Source organism: Lotus japonicus, chromosome 3 (genome assembly GCF_012489685.1).
Source record: "Lotus japonicus ecotype B-129 chromosome 3, LjGifu_v1.2".
In the NCBI taxonomy this organism is placed as follows: Eukaryota; Viridiplantae; Streptophyta; class Magnoliopsida; order Fabales; family Fabaceae; genus Lotus; species Lotus japonicus.
The window spans coordinates 16411517-16429485 of NC_080043.1; the positions used below are offsets into that span (position 1 = coordinate 16411517).

The 17969-nt window shown below is 35.0% G+C and overlaps 2 protein-coding genes across 5 annotated transcripts in view; one reads left to right on the top strand and one right to left on the bottom strand.

Moving 5' to 3' along the window:
- The first annotated feature begins 5259 nt into the window (after positions 1-5259).
- On the top strand, positions 5260-10530 carry LOC130743317 (YTH domain-containing protein ECT4-like). Of its 3 annotated transcripts, XM_057595509.1 has the most exons (9): positions 5260-5799; positions 5941-6011; positions 6157-6322; positions 6423-6499; positions 7530-7958; positions 8317-8847; positions 8988-9200; positions 9306-9458; positions 9969-10530. In XM_057595509.1, the coding sequence occupies exons 1-9, from the start codon at positions 5778-5780 to the stop codon at positions 10065-10067; spliced, it is 1761 nt and encodes a 586-aa protein (XP_057451492.1). In that variant the 5' UTR covers positions 5260-5777; the 3' UTR covers positions 10068-10530. The 3 variants fall into 3 exon arrangements, with proteins under 3 accessions (XP_057451492.1, XP_057451493.1, XP_057451494.1); XM_057595510.1 differs by lacking the exons at positions 5260-5799; positions 5941-6011 and having other exon boundaries at positions 6182-6322; positions 6412-6499; XM_057595511.1 differs by lacking the exons at positions 5260-5799; positions 5941-6011; positions 6423-6499 and having other exon boundaries at positions 6261-6322.
- An 803-nt stretch (positions 10531-11333) lies between these two features.
- Positions 11334-17969, bottom strand: part of LOC130748732 (nuclear-pore anchor-like) — a 32666-nt gene continuing 26030 nt past the window's right edge. For both annotated transcript variants that reach the window (XM_057601977.1, XM_057601976.1), the window contains exons 34-48: positions 17657-17749; positions 16937-17095; positions 16792-16845; positions 16514-16627; positions 16336-16413; positions 15898-16047; positions 15725-15796; positions 15104-15259; positions 14954-15007; positions 14730-14814; positions 14541-14608; positions 14316-14444; positions 13502-13606; positions 13173-13347; positions 11334-13031 (exon numbers count right to left, since the gene is read on the bottom strand). In XM_057601977.1, coding sequence (XP_057457960.1) covers positions 11704-13031; positions 13173-13347; positions 13502-13606; positions 14316-14444; positions 14541-14608; positions 14730-14814; positions 14954-15007; positions 15104-15259; positions 15725-15796; positions 15898-16047; positions 16336-16413; positions 16514-16627; positions 16792-16845; positions 16937-17095; positions 17657-17749 — 2820 coding nt within the window. In that variant the 3' untranslated portion in view covers positions 11334-11703. The remainder of the gene's footprint in view (positions 13032-13172; positions 13348-13501; positions 13607-14315; positions 14445-14540; positions 14609-14729; positions 14815-14953; positions 15008-15103; positions 15260-15724; positions 15797-15897; positions 16048-16335; positions 16414-16513; positions 16628-16791; positions 16846-16936; positions 17096-17656; positions 17750-17969) is intronic.

Consider the following 17969-nt stretch of genomic DNA (forward strand, 5'->3'; position numbering starts at 1 on the left):
TCAGTCTACAGGTTGGATTTTTCTTTTGTCTTGATGAAGTGCAATTGTTTCTACTTGACATATACTATTTTGACTAAAAGCATATACGTACTTGAAATCGCAGCATATACGTACTATTTTGATAAAAAACATTTCATTACTCTCTTTTAATTTTCTTCAGTCTACCGATTATAGTGCCCTTAATCTTGCTGAGTATATATTTTATCTAATTAAAATTATTTGGTGGACAAACCGCACGGAATTTGGCAACTTATCATGAACTAAATTATCACAGGAAGCGTGCTTTTTTTTTTGGGGCACCAAGGGGTATTTTCTTAGAATTTTTAATAAACAAAAATCTCAAACAATACTCTGATTGATAATGTAAAAGGTAAAAGAAAAGCTCAACTAACTAAAATTAGAAAAATAAATAAATAAAAAGCATACAATTTCATAGCTTGCCAAAGGTCATTAAACAGTAAATAGTTGAAATAATAAGAACACAACAATTAAAACTATTATCAGAGAGTAGGGAAACACAAAAAAAAAACAAAAGCAGAAACAAACACAGCCTGATAAATTGAGAAAATCATAAGCTCAATAACAATTTCTGAAATAAAATTCATAATAACACTAATTTAGGACTCATGCCTCATCTTCAAAAAAATTGAACTGCTAATTCCAGCTACACTCAAAACATTCACCAATATTTTTTCTGAGATAACTTTAGAATCATAAATATGAACAACACCCGCTAGATCTTCAATTTCAACACCTTGTTTAAGAAGAGGGAGGTTCTGCATAATCTTCACAATCCCCACCGCTTCCAAGCCATGGCACATGGGAATTGAATGCAACAACACTATCATGGTCATTTCCTCCAAGATCAATCTAAGAGAACTTGCTCAAGAGATCCTACATATAAAAAAGATACACAATTACATTATCATTTGCAAGAAGAGATGATTGAATAAAATAATGGCAAAAAATGAGAAAGCACACATCATGTCACATATTTAATTTTTCAATAATCAATCAATTTTCAAAACGAAAAAATTATTGTTAAACTGTTCGCCTTAGTGAACATTGAGCTCCAAGGTAGTAGTAAACCATATATAAAAGAGAACCACTGGATTAGGCTAACAGTTTTTGAAGGGATGATTTCCATCTTCCCCTTACCTTTTTTGTACACTGCTAATTTCCTAACTATAACTCAATAATGTACTTAAAGAAAGTAAGAACTTATACGAAATTCACAGCTCACATAACACAAACATAATTTATCACACACCCAATAATAGTTTCTTCATTAAAATTCATAAACATAAAGATGAAAACGGAAAGATTTCAATATGAAATGCATCTTCCGTGGTCCAACCAATATTGTCACTCTCAACACCACAATCAGCTCCCCCATGCAATAACTAACACACATAAGAGGACCATAAGCAAATGTAGCAGTATGAAAAATACCAAGTAATTAAGAAAATCAAGAGAAGAAAAAAAAATAGAACCACATTGCTAACAGAATTTGATACCTTAAGTAATAGAAGAGAACATATCTCCTAGTAAGTCCCCTCAGAAGTATTCTCACATGCGGCTACAGTTCAGATCTGAGAAAGAGAAGAATTGCATAAAAACACACTTCCCTCCAGGAAAAATGCATTCTTTGCAACCTAGGAATGTCAACAAAACATTACCTCAGGGTGAAACTTGTTTAGTGTAGAAGGCAAGTAAAAAAGGGGGAATGGCGCCATCCCTAAATTGAAATTTGGAATTAAACACATTATTTGGGTGTTCAGGGTTCCGAAATCTTTTTATCAGATACAGAGAAAGGGCTAAAATGCTTGTTCAGCCGTTTATAGGGAATCAATAGTGGAGAGATCATCAAGCTTAAATGTCATATTGCCATGGCAAAGAAATTCCCTTATTTCACTCAGTTCGAATGCTAGAGATCAAGCAGAAGATGAATGAGATAACATAACCATATGAAGGGCTTTTATAGGGAGAGAAAGAGGAGAGAGAGATATTGGAAAACCAAGAAACAATTGAATTGCCTGTTCTTGGAACAATGCACTGGAAACTGGAATGGTTTGGAGTGGGAGAGAGAGATATTGGAACAACCAATAAAGAAACTGGAAAAATACGTTGGGAAACTGAGAAAGAAAATGAACAAAGAATCAGATTTTATTTTAGTCTCCTTGGGGAAGGGAAAAAACTCAACAGACTCTTAAGTTTAAAGCTTAATGAACCTTTTTTGAATTTAAAAATTGGACAATTATATATAAATTTTTGTATGAATTAATATAATTAAAATTGAAGAAACCAATAAAAAATGAGGATTTATAAGGAGCACAAATTTTTAAAACCGGAAAATAATATTTAAGATTTAGATATAATTTTTATATTTTTACGATGACAAAATTGAAGCACAAATTATATTTAAGATTTAGATAAAAATTTTATATTTTTTTGAAAGAGAAAATTGAAGCACAAACTTTGTGGGTTTGTAATTAATTTCAAAATTAATTAGTATTATAATTTTTTTTGGTCCTTATTAGTATTATAATTTTGAAGTGGAAAAAGGAAATCATTAATAACAGAATTCAAAATCTGGATGTAAATGAAATGATAAGCATTGAAAAAGGAAGGGGTGGTTTTAATGGGAGAATGAAAAAAGGGAATATGAGAGATTTATGCATGGAGAAAATCAAATGAATGAATATGAACATCCCTTCATTAAAGCATTAAATGATAAATACGGTTGGGGGAGTGTTAGTGGGAGAGAGAATGAAAAATTAGATTGAATTAAAAAAAACGAAAAAACAGAGGAAAAGACATGTGTTTATATTCATTTGATTTTGGAACAAAGCAAATGAAATTGTAAGCGTGAGAGAGAGAGTCTGGAAAACCATAATTGAATTAATTGATTGAGAGTGTATCTAGAAATTGGGAAGAAAAAAGGGTTGGAATCGGTGAAGAGTTTGAAAATCTAAACATGAGTCCAGATAATGACAGTCATTTTAAATATGGGGGAATATGAAGAGATTCAGAACAGATTTGGAATACAATCTAGACTGTTCTTTTGTTATTGGGAAAAAACAACTTAGGATGAGGGAGGGAGTAAATGAACGAAATTAGTGGGGAAATATCTTTTTCATTTTAATTTTAATTGAAATACAATCAGATATTTTAAGAGCTTTTAATAATTTAGTGAAGGAAATTAGTTTTTTTTTTCTTTTTTCTAAATGCTTCTGAATGTATTGATCACCGGATAGTTAGAGCAATTTAGGGGGGGAGATTAAATTTTTTTGTAAAGGACCGAAATTAAGGGAAAGAATGAAAGGGGATTAATAAGAAGTATTGGAAATAGATTTAAATGGGAGAGAGAGAGAGAGTGGTAAAACCAAGATTATAATGAAGATTGTTCATAATTTGAAAATTGAGTAATAAATTGGGAGAGAGAGATATATATAAAGTTGAATGTGAAATAGAAGCATTTAATAATGCTGAATTAAAAAAATCGAAAAAATGGAGGAAAAGACATGTGGCCAAGGAATGGAGGGAAGCAATATCAGGAAGCCACCTAGGATTTCCACTATAAAATTGCACCAATAAAAAAAGAGGATTTTTGTGGAACTGACACATATGCAATTGGTTCTCATAACCCTTACTGCTTTAATAAAGTTATAGATTCCTCATTTTTGTGTTATTCTCTTTCTGTTTGACTCTTGTAATACCCTCTATGTGAGAGGGTAGTTTGGGCTTTAAGCCCCGGAAGTTATCAAAAAAATGTATTTATTAACATAATCATTTTCATAGAAAAATTCCAGCAAAAGTTGCCAAAAAAAGTTACTTGGAAATCCTCTAGACTTTGTGAATGTTAGATCACGGTAACATAAAAAGGGAGGTTTGATTATTTTCAGGTAATTTGATCACGATTAACTAGATTTCATTGGACTTCGTCGATAGATTGCTTTGGTTAAGCTTATAGTCTAGAGACAAGTTGTGTAGACGATAAAGTAAAGATTAAGTAGCAGACAAAGCACACAAGTCTTTTATCCTGGTTCACCCTATATCGGTGGGATACGTCCAGTCCTTGACAGCAACCAAGATTTCCACTATCAAGTATCAAAGACTTCTCCTTACAAGTATTATTGTACGTGTCTCTTCAAGCACATTGATTATTCTTTATCCGGCCTCTCCCGACATTGTTGAGTATTCTTTTATACACTGCCTCTTCAGGCAATGAGTATTCTTTATCTTGCCTCTTTAGGCATTGTTGAGTATCTTTTTTATACATTACCTCGTTAGACAACCAGTATTCTTTTACCACTGCCTCTCCAGGCATAACAAATATTCTTTTACCACTGCCTCTCCAGAAATAACAAGTATTCTTTTACCACAACCTCTCCAGGCATAACAAGTATTTTTATACCGCTGTCTCTTCAGGCATAACAAGTATTCTTTTTTCACGTCCTCTCTAGGTATAACAAATATTCTTTGTTCTACCTCTCTAAGCATAATTGAATATTCTTGAACAAGACTTTTCAGGCTAAACAAGTATTCTTTTACCATTGTCTCTTCAGGCATACGAGTATTCTTTATCCTGCCTCTCCAGCCATTGTTGAATATTCTTTCTCATGCCTATTCAAGCATTATAAGTAGTCTTTTCCATACCTCTTCAGACATATTGATATATGAATTGATTACAATCGAGAGTGTTGTTCACTTAGACTTATAAGATGTATACAAATGTGCAATATAATCCATTCAACACTAGTTGTATAAAATAGAGTTAATAGACAAGTTTCTCTCAGTCATTTTCTGAAATTAACTTGAATACCTTATTGAGTAAATGTTTGAAAAGATAATAGATGAGATTGAATTAGCCTCCCCATTCGAAAACTCCTTCCTTTAATCCGCAAACTAATATGTGGCTGGTTCAAATGGTAAATACTTCATAAGTAACAACTCATGAATGTTAAATATTGCCTCATGTGGTGGTTACAAGAAAATAAAAAAGTTAAACCCAAAGATAAATAAAGGTAAGCATTTTGAATTTACGCGGTTAGTATGTATATGAATGAAGAAGACACAATAGTTAAGCAAACCTCAGCTAAAAAAGAAAAGCTGGAATAAACATAAACACTTCATTTACGCGTAATAATTTTTTAATTACCAACAAGAATAAAGACATAATGACGTGGATCTCTCTCCACCGTCCCTTTTTTCTATTATACGAGATTCCATTTTCTTTCTTGTTCACCACTCTCTCTCTCTCTCTGTGTTGTGTTGTGTTCTTCAAACTCTCTCTTCTTTCTTCTCTTCTCTTCCATTCATTTTCATTCCCTTTAAATAGCCTCTCTATTCAAAACCTAACCATATATATATCTTCCAACCCAAAAACATTATCTATCTACCTTTTTAAGGAAAATCCACACCGTGTTTCTCTCTTTTTCTCCATCTCTCATTCTCACAAAAACTTCCAATTTTTTTACACACCCCAGAAATCTAGCGATATCAATCACCAAATATCATCCCTTTCTCTCAAATATCTTGTGGGGTTTATCCATTTTTGTGGTTTTTCCTTTTTTTGTTTTCATTCTTCACCTTCCCCAGTTGAACATATAGATAAAGCTGAAAATATATTATATATAATACCAAAAAAAATACCCTTTTTTTCTTGGGTGTATCTGTATTTTGCTGTGTCCAGAAGATTCTGTTAACGGGTTTTTGAGAATTTTTTTCATTGAAATTGTATAGATAGCTGAAGTTTTGGTTTAAGTGCTACTTCCATGGATGCTCAATTTAAAAAAGGTATGTTTTTCCTTCATCTTTTCAGCTCAGCTGTTTTGTTTTCTTGTGTACCATGCATGGTTTGGTTATGTTTTTCAGAGAATAGAGTAAAAATGAAAAAAGGGTAATTTTTTAATGGGTTAATTTTGTTGTTTTTTACAGCCTCGGATGAGATGAATAGGAAGAAGATTCATGGTGATTCTTCAACGGCTGAGTTCAACAATTCCAATATGGTAATTCCCATTTCAGCAACATATTTTATTTATTTATATTGCCTGTGATTTTGGATTTATAGAAACTTTTTTTTTTTTACCTTTTATGTGCTTTAATTTGAAATGAACTGTTTCATTGATTGTGCATCTTGATGTGTGTATTCAGACTCCTTCTAAGGGTGCAAGTTCTCCATCTGATGCAAGATCATGTGTATCTTCTATTGGAGACGCGTCCGGTAGTATTAAAGAAGGGGATGTGGATCAAGAATATTTGCCAACAGATCAGAATGTTGCTTATGCTGCTGGGGGCTATTATGGATACTACTATCCAGGTTAGCTGCTAAGGGTCAAAGACCTTCTTTCTGCTGGTTGTTTATTCGTTTAAATTGGTTGTTTATTTATGTTTTCATTCTTACGGTAGAATGATCACAGGTTATGGTGGTTATTATGGAGAGTCTGACAACCAAGGATATTATGTTGGTGCTGAAGCTGTGGATTTTCAGTATCCTGTAAGTTTCTTAAGCTGATCTTTGGTTGGTCATGATGACATGATGATTGTGTTATTGTTCAGTCTTTTAGTTTGGTTGACTTTTTACTTATAAATAGTTGAATTTGATAATTTGGGTTTCTTTAGGGAAAGGTAGTAGAAGGGGGAAAAAGGGTTGATGCTTGTGTTCATTTTTCAGCATGTCCACTATCTCAAGTTTTTATGAGATATATGCATAGGTCTCCCAAATTCATATTCTTAAGGGTAGATTGGAATGAATGAGTAATAATGATTATGATGTATTTATTGGGAACTTGGTTGGTTTAGTTACCTTTTCTAGTGTTTGAATGTTTGGATCAACCACTGCAGAATCAATTCTGACTCCCAGAAGCTACTCACATAAGCTTGTCCACATAATTAATTTTGACGTTAGAATCATTTGTTCAAGGATTTCCAAACATACAATGATTTCTGTTTAAACGGAACTAGTAATTTTTTATTTTATTTTAATATTTTATCATACAAGTACATTAGTAATGTTTTAAACTACTACATGCATGATATATGTAGTGTATACAATTTTTTTGCATTCAAGGCAAAATGTCATTTCCTGACACAATGGGAATTTAATAGGAAAACCAGAGAAAGAGAAAAAGATTTGCATATGAAATATTCACTATGAATTGTTAACCGATACAATGAGGATTGAATCCTTATATAGGATTGAAGAAGCTTGCTCTACAAGCTAAACTAACAGCTAAGCTAACTCTAACTGAATGGTAACAACCTCTAACAGAATTGACAGCTGTTCCTCTAACAGAATTGACAGCTGTTCAAAACAGAATTAACAACTGTGTCCAGCTGGCATTCCAGCTGGCACACACACACTAAGCATAACCAATATTTTCATATCACCTATATACTCTAATAGAATTTACTATGAATATCTTTTTGCCTTAGTTTTAGGTCTCAAGCAAACAGATAATTGATCTTTTTTATGTTCTTCAGTTTATGGACATGTCTCAATACATTCTTTTTGTTGCATTATTTAGGTCATGCAAGCAGATAATGGATCTTATGTCTATCTCATGCCAGGATTTCAGCCTGGCTATTCTTCATACTTCCCTCTGAGTCCATCTGGTGTTGATGGACAATATGTTGGTCATCAAGTCTACCCCCCTGGTTCCATCTTTCAACAACCCATTGCATCACCTGGTTATTTTTCAGCTTCTCTACCTTATGGGGAGTTAATGCCATCAGCATACTCATGGGATTCATCAGTAACCGCACCTTTTAATGAATTTTCTGGTAAACCAAGTGGTAGAACTAATTTGTCTTCCCAAAGTCGCACAGGCGGTGTATTGAATAAGTCCGCAACCGCGCCTAACTCGAGCAACCCGTCTGAAGTGAACGGTTCCACACCATTAGTTGTGGTTTCATCAACTCATGTTAAGAATAACCAGCAAAAACAAGCAAACAAGGTAATCTTCAGTTTTTCTTCCTTGTGGTTTGTCTATTTTCTTGATAGGGACTGGCCAAGAATAAGAAAGATAACTGATATTATTCAAGAATAGAAGCAATAATATTGCTGAGTAATTCGTGAGTCTCTGCACCTTTGCCTAATTCCCAATCACAAAATGATCCCAAAAAATGCTAATCCCTATTAGCTCCTTCTCTTATTTATAATATTCCCCACCCTAAACTTTAACTAACTCCCTTAACTAACTAGACTACGAACACCCTAACTAACTCTCTTAACTAACAAAACTGCTAATTTACTAGGGGTACCTATCATATCCTTAGGTTACGTTAGTCTGATAAGCTTGTAATGTTTTCCAGGCACCCGTTTGTGGCTCAGTTCTCCATTCAGATTCTATGGCGAAGGGTTGCTTGCCTATCGCCAAGTTTCCCACATACAATCAAGGAAAGAGTGGATACCACTATCCAAACAACGTGCTTAACGCGAAAGCAAACACAAAGGGTTGGGTTAGTACTGAAAAGTTGAAATTGAGAGGCAAGGTTAACAATTCACTTTATGAGCAGAATCAGGGTCCTAGGACAGCTAATGCTAAAAGTGAATTAGTGTCTGGAGGTGATTCTTTGAGAACCTTGGCCGTAGTTGGAAGTGGGAATGGCAACAGCAAAATCAGGACAGATCAATATAACCTTCCTGATTTTCCAACCAAATACGATCATGCGCTTTTCTTTGTCATCAAATCATACAGCGAAGATGATATCCATAAGAGCATCAAGTACGATGTGTGGGCCAGTACACCTAATGGGAACAAGAGGCTGGATAGTGCATTTCAAGATGCACAAAAGCGAACGGAAGAGAAAGGAAGCAAGTGCCCCATATTCCTTTTCTTTTCGGTATGCTGTTAACTGTTAAGTTTAATCTTCAATTCTGTTTCAAATACTCAAGATTCCTGACATCCATGTTCTATTTACTGATTTATTTTCAAATTGCTAATGGTATCTCTCATTTCTTTTCTGTACTTGCTCAAGTTCAGGTCAACGCTAGCGGTCAATTTTGTGGAGTAGCTGAGATGATTGGGCGAGTTGATTTCAATAGAAGTATGGATTTCTGGCAACAAGATAAATGGAATGGATATTTCCCTGTCAAATGGCACATTATAAAGGATGTTCCAAATCCACAGCTACGGCGTATAATCCTTGAGAATAATGATCACAAGCCTGTAACTAATAGTAGAGACACACAAGAGGTTGGCATCTTTCTTGTCTAGTAAAGCGACTGTTTCCTGCAAATGTCTTAGTTATTTCCCCTGTATACTTACTGTTGTGTTGTATCTTTCTGTCCCACTTTCCAGGTGAGTTTTCCCCAAGGTGTTGAAATGCTCAATATTTTCAAGAACTATGCAGCAAGAACTTCCATATTGGACGACTTTGAATTTTATGAAAGCCGTCAGAAGGTTATGCAGGAGAAGAAAATAAGGCAATCTATACCCCATACAAATGCACAGGTAAGCTTTTACACCGATACATTTGCAAGAACTTTCATGTTTTACTCAACAGCCTTCGTTATTCTAATAAAAAAAATGCAGCTTTAGCATAAGTGAAAAACATAATATCAAAAAATTCATGTGTCTTCACCAATAATTTGAGTTTTTGGGATAGTTGGATCATGACAAACTTTATTCCGAGGTTCTTGCTAATTATAGTACACACATCAATTCCCACATTCTCTTTTGATATGATTGATAATACTGGCAACTCTGGAGGATTGCATTTGATCATGGGACCACATTTGCATAATTATGTTTGGAGCAATTCTTTTGCAATATCTGATAGATGCCCTAGTTGATAAACAATTCTTAACTTGATACTCTTTATAGAATAGTTTTGAGTAAGGGATATTCCATACATAGCTCTTTAGACTTTAGTAGCATGTTATGCTATTCCTGACTTTATTTCCCAATTTATTAATTGTAATGTATTCTCAAGTCAATTCTCTATTTAATTTTTGTTGGCAGCATATAGATGACATAACCAATGCACTTGGGTCAGTAGACCTTTCAGCTGTAAAGAACATGGAGGAGGAACCCAAGTTGGTTGAGAAAGTGAATGACTGAAGAAAATATAGAATGATGTTATTCATTGGAACCGCGCCAAGTCAGCATGCCCTTGAAGGTTGTTACAGCTTATGAATCCAAGTTGAAGTTCCAAAAAAGAAAAAAAAATGTTGCTGATGCTTTAGAAGGGTAAAAAGAATAATTTCACTCTGGTGATAGCTGAATTCCTAATTGTACAAAACTAAGAAGGAAAGAAGTTTTGAAAGGGAAGAAGAAGCTGGTTACTGTTACAAGGTGCTATGAAAGCACATGTGATTTACTTTTGTTTTTTGTTTTGCACATAAAGTTCAGTTTGGTTCCTTGTTCTTGGTATTGTCACGTTCTTCATTGTAGTTAGTGAATTTAACCAGTGTCATGAGTAGGACAGGTGACCAGGTATATGTTGAAAATGATAGGTTCCAATGGCTATATTGAAAAATTATTGGCGTTAGGAAATATATTTGACCATGCATTATTTGATGAAGTATATATTCCTTGTGGTAGGTAAGTCAATCTATGTTTTCATGATGATAATACAAAAATATCCCTTTCTTCAACTTCCACCTCCAAACCCTACATCACAGAGCTGTTTCGGTTGCTGCTGCTTCTTTCAACAGCGCCACCCAGAAAAAATTTGCACACCATGAATAGTACAAAGTGGTTTTGGAAAAGGTTGGAAACAATGAGTGATAGAAGAAATGAGCGATTTTTTTTCCTCACGGCTGTGCACAAGTAATATAAAATTTTCCAAATAATATCTTCCATTTTATATACAAAGCTTTTTCAAAATATGCTAGTGTACCACTCTAATATCATTCTGTAATAATCCTATTTTATACCAGATAATTTAAAGGTTAACTCGTAGTTATTTAATAAAATAAGTTTGCACTTAAATATTTTTACGTATTATTCCTTCATTATTAGACAATATAATTATGAAGAAATTCCAACAAATTTAAACAACGTTTAAGATTTTAATCGGCATTTCATATTTTACTATTATGATATAGTATATTTAACGTGAGTAGATAAATAAGTCATAACAGACACGATCATAACAAAAAAGAGCTATTAATAGAAGCAACCACGAACACACATTGAACTAGTTTTGCCCAAAGTTGTAAGGTAATCAGAGTTTAAGATGACATAATAGAAATGGTACAAGACTTGGCTCAAAGATATATTGCCACCTGTAAAAAAAATTACTTCTTTATCTCATACAAGTGGAGAACCAATTGGCATAGATAAGACTATTATTAAATTGACTTAAGCTTAACTACACAACTATTCAGCAAATCAATAATGTTTTATCTCATTCCATGGAATGAATACAAATCTCACAATTCAGAGATAAAAGATTCCACACTTCCATCCGTAGTTCTATGAGATAGAATAAATTAAAGTTATTACTTTTTTACCCCCTAGATGGAGAACATCCATGGAATGAACAAACAATCGCCTTTCCTTTGACATGTCATAATGAAAATGAAGGCAAAATTAGATAGAAAATAGAAATGAGTGTAAAGTAAAATTGTATTTACAGGATCGCGCATATACACCTACTCATGGTCTATATTCAGACTAGGGGAACTTAAAAAGTAAAAGCCAAGTCAAATTATTTCCCTAATGGTCGGATGCAGACGGTGAATTTGTGGATTCAAGCATCAGCATGAGGCGGCGGACGCCGTCCACCACGACCTCGAACAATTCGACCGCCACGGATATTAGGTCTTCCACGACCTCTAGGAGTGGCAGAAGTCGCCCTTTCCTGTCCTGCCTGTCTCAATTGAGCCCTCTGCCGGGCTCGCTCTTGTAAGTTTATTGTCGTTGATGGATTAATTGGTGATGCCTGCCTTGACTCTCCAGTTTCAGAGGGTGTACCGGTGGTCCCTTGCTTTGGAACAGGTAAGTTTGATTTGGAGGAGCTACTTTCAGCAGCACCACTCGTCAAAGTACTCTCACTCGCAACAGGCGCAGGCTCAGCCACCGGATCACTCTCAACTGATGTAGTTTCGTTAACATCAATTAACTTATCCGAACCATCAGCTGCCTCCTCAACCAAGTCACCCTCATCATTCTTATCCTCACTCGACAGATCAGGAGAATTGATCTCACCAGCCTCTAAACCTTCATCATCAACCCTAGCCGGGGAAGGTTCAGGGGATGCAACAGGGTCAGATGGACCTTCCCGAGATTCTTGGGGTTCACCTTCAGAATCTCCGGTCTCTGGCAACATTTCTCCCTCCTCTCTGTCACTACCCGGCTGCTGGTTGTCTGGCTCAGGGTGATCCATCTGCATCTCATCAGAGAGTATTTTTGCTTCAGCGGATTGATCTGGATTCTCTTCTGAAATTCCAGTCTTGTCACCTTGTAATTCCTCTTGACTCGTAGTACCATCGAACTGTTGCGGATCTTTCGACTCCTCATCTTTACTAACAGCAGTCTCACCGTCATCATTTTGAGCATCACCGAGTTCCTCATTTTGGCCTTGAGGCAGCTCCCCACTTTCAAATGATTCTTCAGTTGCTGGGTGACTGCCACTAAATTCTGAAGTTGCAGCAGGTGGTTCTTCGCCAGTCTCTTCTTGGGACTCTACTCCTCTAGACTTCTTTACCAAAGGTTCAGAGCTCTTGTCACCAGGAGCTACAGATTCTTCAAGTAGTTCAGAAGTGGAGGTAGGAGCAACACGTTTACGAGCCAATGGTTGAGATGATAGAGCCAAATTGCTTTGTGTTTCTGTGTCACTAGAAGGCCCAGGTTTGCCCCCTAGCCCTTCAGTTTCAGACATTTCTACATCACCTTGTGGCTCATCCTGTTTTACAAGTCGTGGCCTGACCAACCTCCTACCTGCCTTACGAGTTTCAACAACAGATTTAGGCAATGCAAGTCTTTTCTCACTTTCCCCAGTGGCTTTAGGTGGTAAGTTGCTTGTTCCAGAGGCCGCCAAGGGTATAATGCTTTGAGATTGAGCATGGACCACAGAACCTGCCATGGTATAGTTGTTCCGTTATTATCAGAAAGAATTATGAGTTTTTTTTTGTTTCAAATCCTCTGTCTACTCTTACTAATTTCTATATCAATTGATTTTTTAACAATCATGACATGCACAACAATATATTAAGCAACCTGTAGCAGCTGCTGAACCATCTGTAGTTGCTGTTGCATCTCCAAGATTGCCACGGCCTCCAAACTCGCTAATTACTGATTGAGCTACCTTTTCAAAATTTTCAACAGCGGACATATAAATAGCAGAGAAGTCATCGACATTGGGTCCAGAAAGAAGTTGGGCTACATCGGATCCCTAAAAAATATAACAGAAAAATATCATCAGTATAACTGAAACAGTTTTGCTTAAAAATAATTGACTAATAAATTTAAAAGCAAACAGTGTGGTTTCATAACATAACCATCACTAATATTACCGGCTGCACAATAAACATGTATTAAATCATTACCTCGGGAAGATTGCCAACAACAATCTTAAGTTTTTCCACTTCATCTGATAACCGCTTCAGAGCTTCCTTATGCCTCTCAAGTTCATTAATAAACTGTTTTTTCTCCTGGAAAGTAAATAAACCAATAAATGGAGTGAAGAAAATACATATAAGGATGATATAAGTGGAGCAGGAAATAAAGACACAAACTGAATGAGCTGATTGTATCTTCTTATTAGAATTTGGGAGGCCTAACTCAACCCAAAACCTAGCTCAAGAGTTGAGGGTTGCTCTACTCTTTATGAAGGCTATCTATGCCATATCTCTAGCCAATGTGGGACTTCTAACGCTTCTCAACCATATTGGCATTAGTAAATTAGGAACAATGATGTTGAAATGTACAGCATAACAAGTGCTGAAAATTTAGAATCTCAAGATGTTAGAAATCCTAAGTTAGAACCACACACCACAAAACCTTAAGCTTAACGCAATGGGTGTGTGTGTTCTTTATATACACTTGTACACTAGCTAATCTAGGCAATGTGGGACTTCTTTGAGTCACCACTTGTTATCTCTATTACAAGAAAATCAGAAGTCCTTAATTTATCCTCTATCTGAATTACCAATATTCATTTTCAGCCCACATCAATACCCTCTGCCATGTAGGCAGACTTAGATAAAATTACAATGAGTCCCATGGTGCATTGGGGATTAGGCTCCTTATATCCCATGTTTTTCATTCTTCAACAAATATGGTAGCGGAGAGTCTAACTAGTATAAGAAAGAAGTAACAACAGTACAGGAAAGAAAAAGAATTAGGTGACTAGGGAAATACCTGCTCAACATTGTTGTAAGAGTCTTTTATGGCCTTTTCAGTCTTCAATCTCCTGTTTCTCTCCATATTCTTGTCTTCCCTCTCCTTCTTTACTTCATCTCTTAGTCTTGCCACTGTTTTTTCCAGAGTCTAGCAAACAGAAAATAATAAATAAAATTAAGAGAAAGTGGATTTCCCTCCCCTCAAAATGGGAAAATAATTCCATAACCACAATTTCAAATGAACCTGTATTCTGGTGTCCATTTCCTCCTTCATTGCTTGTTCAGCAGTTGTATCACTTGTCAACCTTTTACCTGATATGCAAATTCCATTTTCAAGAAAACATTTCACCAACAAATAGAAAAAGTGGTACTAAGTCTGACAATGGAAAAAATAGGGCAGAGGAAGGGAATCATTGGGGGAACAAATAATTACCTTTAATTTCATCCAATTGTTTAGAAAGTTGCTGATTTTCTTTAACTAGGTCTTCCTTTTCCCTTGACAAAGCATCTATCTTCTTCTGTAAGGATGAAAAGGGCAATGAAGGATGGAAAATGAAGCAAGTGAAATAATAAATATAAACACAAACAAAAATAAAGGAATATACAGTTATCAACAAGGAATACTTCTCATTTTTCTAAACAAAGGCTTGGACACACCTTAAACTGAGCCAGCAATTTCCTATGCTTCTCCGTATCCTGTTTTAGGTTAGCCTGTTTAATCAACGACAAAACACAGGTTAATATTTCATAAAGAGAACTAAATATTTCACAAAACTCTTTTTTGAGATAGAGAGATATGCTAGGGACCTCAGTATGCAGAATGTCGTTAATTCTTTTCTCCCTCTCCATAAGCTCTGATCTGCAATTGGAAAGGTCTTGCTCTAGACGTGAAACAGAATCCTGCTTTTCTGAAAGAACTTTAGCAGTTTCCTCAATCTGAGCATCCCTATCTCTCAATTTATCCTGATGAGATAAAATGAGGAAGTAAATAAACTCTGGGTATAAAGAAGATATCACACTTCAATTTATCCTAACAAGCATGCAATTGAAGATTGAGGCGTTGTAAACATCGTAAATAAGTTGTAAGAAGATTAGGGTAATCAGCTTAAAACACTTCAACACAGCATTTGGTTAAAACCCAATGGTCTAGAGTTCGATCATCGTCGCCCCCATTCATGTGGCCCTTACCCAATAGCTTAAGCTTTAGGGTTAATTGGTTGCTTTACACATAGTTAGGATTTAGTTCCCATTTTTCGACCTATTGTAACATTTTAATTGTAAGATGACAGCTAACACATTTTAAGGGAAGTAACAATTTCAAGTATAAGAAGAAAAGGTTTATGTTAAAGACAATTGCTCAAGTCCAGACAGATGCCAGGGTGAGAGCAGACCCTGATTTAAACTACTATGAATAATTCCTATAAATACCTGCAAATCTCTAACAAGTTTCTTCACTCGATCATAATCCTCCACGTCAACATTTTTACACCTTTCAAGCAACTGTAGAGGAAACATCAAAAAATTAGGGAAAAGTAAAGGAGACTGAAAACAGTGTAAAATACAGTGATGAATTTTGGTTTACGTGTTTTAAAAGGCAATACCTCAGTAACCTTGTAATTGAGATTATCTTTTTCCAATTTTAGTGTTTCAATTTCTTTATTGTGACTTTCCAGCAAAATTTCTCTTTCCCTTAGAAGATTCTCTAGATTCTCTGTCTCAACTCTTGCTTTCTGTGCTACTTCACGCAATTTCTACATAACAAATCAAGAAATTAGGTTTATTAGTAACAAGAAAACAATACAAATTGTAACAGATTCTAACCAAACTAAAAAAATCATTAACATGAAGTTTATGTTAAAAGTCAATGCAGTTCAGTTGATGAATATGCAAGAAATTGTCCGTAAAGAAGGCCATGAAGAGATGGACAAAGTTACAAAATAAACTAAGCAGCATGAATTATTTTTATGATTATTTTACAGTGAAATAACAACGAAAAAAGGAAAACCATAACGAAATAGGTAATCAAAATATCTATATACCTGACACTCCTCAAAATTGTACTTATTTTCTTCCCTGAGCTGCACATTACTCTCGCGAAGCAAGTTTATTTCCCTGAGCTGCAACAATTTTAAGAAATAAGTCATTATTTAATTGACCTCATCAGGAATAGATCAACTCATGTTATAAAAACCAACATCATAATGTAGGTTCAACAACCTGAAGCTGCAATGATTTGAACTCTTCTTCAGAAAACAAAAATGATCTTGATTTTGCACGCTCAGCTTCTAGAGATGCATGCGCAGACTCTGATGCCTTCAAAGCACTCTCAAGCTACAGAAAGCCAATAGGTAACCGATTTTAAATCAGCAGAGAAAGAGACTGGCACTGAACAAACAATTACTATAAAGATCGGAAGAGAATAGGAAACAAATCAGATTACAGACATTTATTTCACATATAAGTTTATAGAAAAATAACAGTTCACAAAATTTTACTTGAGATTGTAATCGCAATTTTTCCTGCTTTAACAACGAAACTTCTGTTACTGCCTGTGAACGAAGAAAAACAGTATCAGCTAACCATGGGATGAACATACATATAGAAGAAAGAGAGAATATAAGTAAGACAAAGGTGATTTACAATTTCTTTTGAACGTCGGAGATAACTAATAACATTTTGAAGGCCAGCATCACTAAATGTATCTGCACTGCTACTTCCAGATGAAATTCCAGCTGCATTACGCTCCTTCTCAGCCCATTGAATATGCAAAGCCTCAAGTTGGCTATGTAGTATTTTATTCTGAAGAATGTTCACAATTCAAACAAATAAAATGGTTACAACTAATATGGTACACTTACAAGACATAAAGAACAATCACAACTAACATGCTAGATGACATATGGAGTTCCAATTAGGGTGCATAAAAAATCCTCACTACACAATTACAGATCATCAATGGGGCCCTCACCAGGGCAAATGGAGAAAATACTTAATACCTAGTTCACCAAAAACATGTGATTGAACAAATGGAAAATTAGAATTAAGATGGAGAGACGAAACTAATACGGAAGCTGGGGGATAGCTTAAAAATGACTCTTCCATAATAGTAAAAGGGAAACAAATTAACATATATCAAATCATTTCAACCAAAGAAATTTAAAACAATATCTCTGGCAGACTGGCAGTTCCATAACAAATTGTGAAGCATTCATTCAATTTATATTATTTTAAATATATATGCTAACAAAGTAGCTGTCTAGATTCCGAAATTCTAAATGGCACAATCATACAATTTTCTGGGGAAAAAAATCCATCTGAACTGAAACATAAAAAATAGTCATGTAGGCTATAGCTAATGACCTGTTCATTGATTTCATCATATTTCTTCTCAGCATCATTCTTGGACCTCTCAAGACCTGCCTTCTCCTCTTCCCACTTGGCCTTTAATTCCCTCTGTCAAAGACAATATTACCATGTTGTGAATTATATGTTAAACATCAAAGAAAGCAATTAAAATAACAAGCATTACGACAAAACATTTGAAATAACTAAAAAAAATATACATAACAAGTCAAAGGAGGTAAAATAGCTCAGTTAAAGCTGGAAGAAAAAAAAAAGCCATATGTCCTCAAGTAATAATAAATTAAAAATCTTGCGGAATTGGCACTCTCAG

What these genes read in the sequence shown, in the direction of transcription:
- LOC130743317 (XM_057595509.1), top strand. Translation starts at nt 5,778, where the DNA reads ATGGATGCTCAATTTAAAAAAG. An exon ending in AGCAAAAACAAGCAAACAAG is followed by an intron (nt 7,959 to 8,316) that starts GTAATCTTCAGT and finishes AATGTTTTCCAG; the next exon opens with GCACCCGTTTGTGGCTCAGT. An exon ending in CCATATTCCTTTTCTTTTCG is followed by an intron (nt 8,848 to 8,987) that starts GTATGCTGTTAA and finishes GCTCAAGTTCAG; the next exon opens with GTCAACGCTAGCGGTCAATT.